Source organism: Fulmarus glacialis, unplaced genomic scaffold (assembly GCF_000690835.1).
Source record: "Fulmarus glacialis isolate BGI_N327 unplaced genomic scaffold, ASM69083v1 scaffold23135, whole genome shotgun sequence".
NCBI classification, from domain to species: Eukaryota; Metazoa; Chordata; class Aves; order Procellariiformes; family Procellariidae; genus Fulmarus; species Fulmarus glacialis.
Genome location: NW_009212631.1, coordinates 1 through 3,575, shown reverse-complemented (window position 1 = coordinate 3,575; position 3,575 = coordinate 1). Strand labels below are relative to the sequence as shown.

The window sequence follows — 3,575 nt, the reverse complement described above, 5'->3', positions numbered from 1 at the left end:
ACCACCAAAAAACCCAAAACAAACCAGAACTCACCTTTGTTCTTAATCTACCAACTTCATTGACCATTTCAGAATACCTGTTCTTCACTTCTCCCTGCAAATTAAGCTGGGACTCTCTCTCTCTCCCCTCATACATCCTGAGTTTCTTCATAGCTCTGTTCAGAAGCCTCTTCAACCTGCACAGCAAATGAGTCAAGAAGGGAAAGAATAACACAGGTTTCAAAATAAAAAACACCACCACCAAAAAACCCAAAACAAACCAGAAACTCACCTTTGTTCTTAATCTACCAACTTCATTGACCATTTCAGAATACCTGTTCTTCACTTCTCCCTGCAAATTAAGCTGGGACTCTCTCTCTCTCCCCTCATACATCCTGAGTTTCTTCATAGCTCTGTTCAGAAGCCTCTTCAACCTGCACAGCAAATGAGTCAAGAAAACAATAAAGCAAAGGAACAACGGACCTTTTTCACATACTCTCACTTAAAGAGCACAGACATGGCTTGCTTCACCGTTAACGTGCTTGACATACTAGGAATTACTGAGAAAAACCAGTATTCCTGTGCCGCAAATCACTTGGAGGGTCCAAATTTCACCTGCAAAGAGGAATAAAGGACTTCCTTCCCTCCCAGGAAAACCACAAGGCAACCTACATTTGCAGTTCTTTTGGCAACTATTGAAAAATACAGATTCATGCACAGAAGGACCTTGCAAGAACTAACATGGGGCTTCAATTTGCTCACAGTTATGTACACCTATTTTTAAAGTTCAATAAAGCTTGACTTCTACTCAGGGATACCTCTTCACCAAAAAGCCGTACCTCTTACAGTCTTTCTGCAGTTCAATGTTTCTTTTCATTTCTTGGTCCAGACGCAGTTCCACTGGGCGTTTCAACTCTACCAGCTTTTTCACTTTCTTTCTTTCACTCTCACACTTTCAGAATAGAAAAGACACATGACACACAGAGCATAGGAACAGTATCTACATGCAGTATGTGCATCTAGCGTTCTCCACAGAGAAGCTGCAGTACGTCTCTGTTAGCCAAGTTCCACAGAACACCAAGAGACAGAACTCCTGAGAACAGTTAATCACTTCAGGTTTCACATCAAACAGGCCAATTGTTAGGCCAACCTAACAACAGAAACAGATGCCCCCACTGAAGCAAAGGCCACCCTCTTCTAATGCTTCAAGGCAAGAGTGGAAAAGATGCTGGAGAACACTTTTGGCAGTTCCTCTGCTCATAGCAGGGATTATGTAGGTATGCGCATGGCAGGAGAGCATAGGTCAACCTAATGCTTTCATGGGCTCTTCAACGACTAGCAGACAGGGGCTTGAAGAGGAATTTGATCTTCTGGAATTCTTCAATGTTTTATTCCCCTCTGCCATTACCTCCATCTCTTCTTGTGGGTATTTACTTATTTACATGTTGTTCTTCCTCTTGGTGTTTTCTCAGCCAAACCAGAGGAGAGCTGGTGGCTGTTTTGACTTTGTACTTCCATTTTTCCTCTATGGAAAACAAGAAAAGGAAAAGACTGCCCCTTGGAAACTGGCAGCCATTTCTTGTTTCCCTAGCACTACTTCATTTGGCCAGAATTCCTTCAGTACGTTTTTCTGCAAGACTTTTAAGCTCCTGCTACCCTGAAAACATGCAGCAGCTCCTCCATACATTGCACTAGAAACATGAAGCATTTTAACCCCGCCCAGAAACCACAGAAGATGACCAGAAGGAATCCAAGGAAAGAACTGGGGAACTGCAGCCTTGGTCCATGTGCTCAACTGATAGCAAACCACACCGGGAACTCTTCCCAATAGAACCACTCCAGAATTTACACAAAAATACCCAGCTAGCTTTTATTCGCTTCCTGGATGATCCCCAAATCACAAAAGCCTGAATGGCAGGAATAACAGAAAAAGCCAAGTATGTAAGAACTCGACAAAAAGGTGAACATGGTTCTCCTGGGCATTGGCTAGGTGTCTGGAGAATTTTCTGGGCTCACCTGTTCCAAGAGTTCAGCTTTTTCCCTGTCAAGCTGAGCAACACGCTCTTCAAGGTGGGATCTTGACTTCAATTGCTCTTCCCACATGCTGTGCGAGTCCTTTGATGTCAGAGCCAGCACATTCTGCTTTTGCATCTGTGAAAGCAACAGTGGCAAAAGAAAAAACCAAGTAGGCAGCTAAGCACCACACAGCCACTTGCCCACTGCCCCGTGGTGGGATGGGGGAGAGAATTCATCATACGAATCATGCTGATGAACACAAGTATCTTGCACACCACCACACAGATACAAAACAGAGCAGCAGGGGAATGAGGAAATTTGCAGCCTTTTCCCTTGAGGATGCCTTGTGCTAAAACCAGAAGGCTATTTTTATCAGCTGAACTGCGCCTACACAGCCCACCTGATCTTTTAATCAATTACCTGCATGCAAAAAATTCAAAAACTAAAACAGTCATTCACAGAAGCCAGTCATGTACCTGCTGATGGTGGTGTTCCTCTGCAGCTGCCTGTGTTGTCTGTAAGCCAGTTATCAAGTCTTCCAGGCGGTTATGAACCTACAAAAGCATTGAAAGAAGCAAGAAGACACACTATGACTTTCCAGACTGAAGTTTACACTTAATTACCAAAAATAAATACTACGTACACCTCTTCACCTCTTCATTCCTATAGTATTTACACCCGGCACCAATGATCAAAATGGCCTTAGTTTGATGCCACTGTAAAACTGTTAGCAATCATCGCCTCTGCTGTTTGCTTCAGGGAGAGAGAACAGTATGCAGGATACAAAGAATCTTCAATGAAAACAGGCAGGAGTAGTGCTTCTCACCCACAGCCCTGTTAACCCACGGGAAAGGACCAGCATTGTGACTGCTTTCCCTCCCCTCTTGTCAGTATCAGTACATCACAAAGTTAAACTTTCACACGTTTTATCACGTTATTTTTAAAATCTCTTCAGCACAACTACAGTCATAACAAGAACCCTAGTTCACTGGTTACAATATAAAAGTAATTTGCTTCATACAGGCGGTAGATGAAAGCACCTTATCTGAGCTAAAATCAACCACTACATAGGGGCACTGGGAAATTCCAAGGCTCGCACTGAGTTCTGCAAATGATAACACAGGCATTCCTCTTCACTGTTTCATGAAAACAAACACACACTGAGTGGCCAAAGGAAAAGCACTTCTGCACAGCAAAAGCTCTGGGGAGTATAATTTTTGTTCCAGTCTGATGATGTCAGTCAGGCCTCTGGCATGAAGCACTTGGCATCAATATCCCCTGTGGAATTTCCACAAGTTAAATTGATGAATACCTTTAATGACACGTATTGCAACAAGTGTCTGATGTCAAAGCGGGTCTAAAGCATACAATAGTTACACCTGTGTATTAATGTCAAGTCCTTACCTTTTAGAGTGTTAAGTTAGAACTTGCTATAATAGCATGGGAAAACTCTCGAAACCAGAAAGCTGCGGAATGGACCAGGCTGCTTTCCAAGCAGCCTATATTCAGTAGAACGCAGGAACTGAGTTCCCCTAGGCTCTCCAGGAAAACCTCATCTTAAAATTTCCCCACAGAAATAG

General features: G+C 43.2%; 1 protein-coding gene across 1 annotated transcript in view; it reads right to left on the bottom strand.

Moving 5' to 3' along the window:
• The window catches only part of LOC104076921 (ankyrin repeat domain-containing protein 26-like), a gene marked incomplete at its 5' end in the record, with an annotated part of 16,329 nt that extends 13,780 nt beyond the window's left edge, over positions 1–2,549 (bottom strand). The window contains 4 exons of the mRNA XM_009577948.1: positions 272–413; positions 819–931; positions 1,996–2,130; positions 2,472–2,549. Coding sequence (XP_009576243.1) covers positions 272–413; positions 819–931; positions 1,996–2,130; positions 2,472–2,549 — 468 coding nt within the window. The remainder of the gene's footprint in view (positions 1–271; positions 414–818; positions 932–1,995; positions 2,131–2,471) is intronic.
• Positions 2,550–3,575: the final 1,026 nt, after the last annotated feature.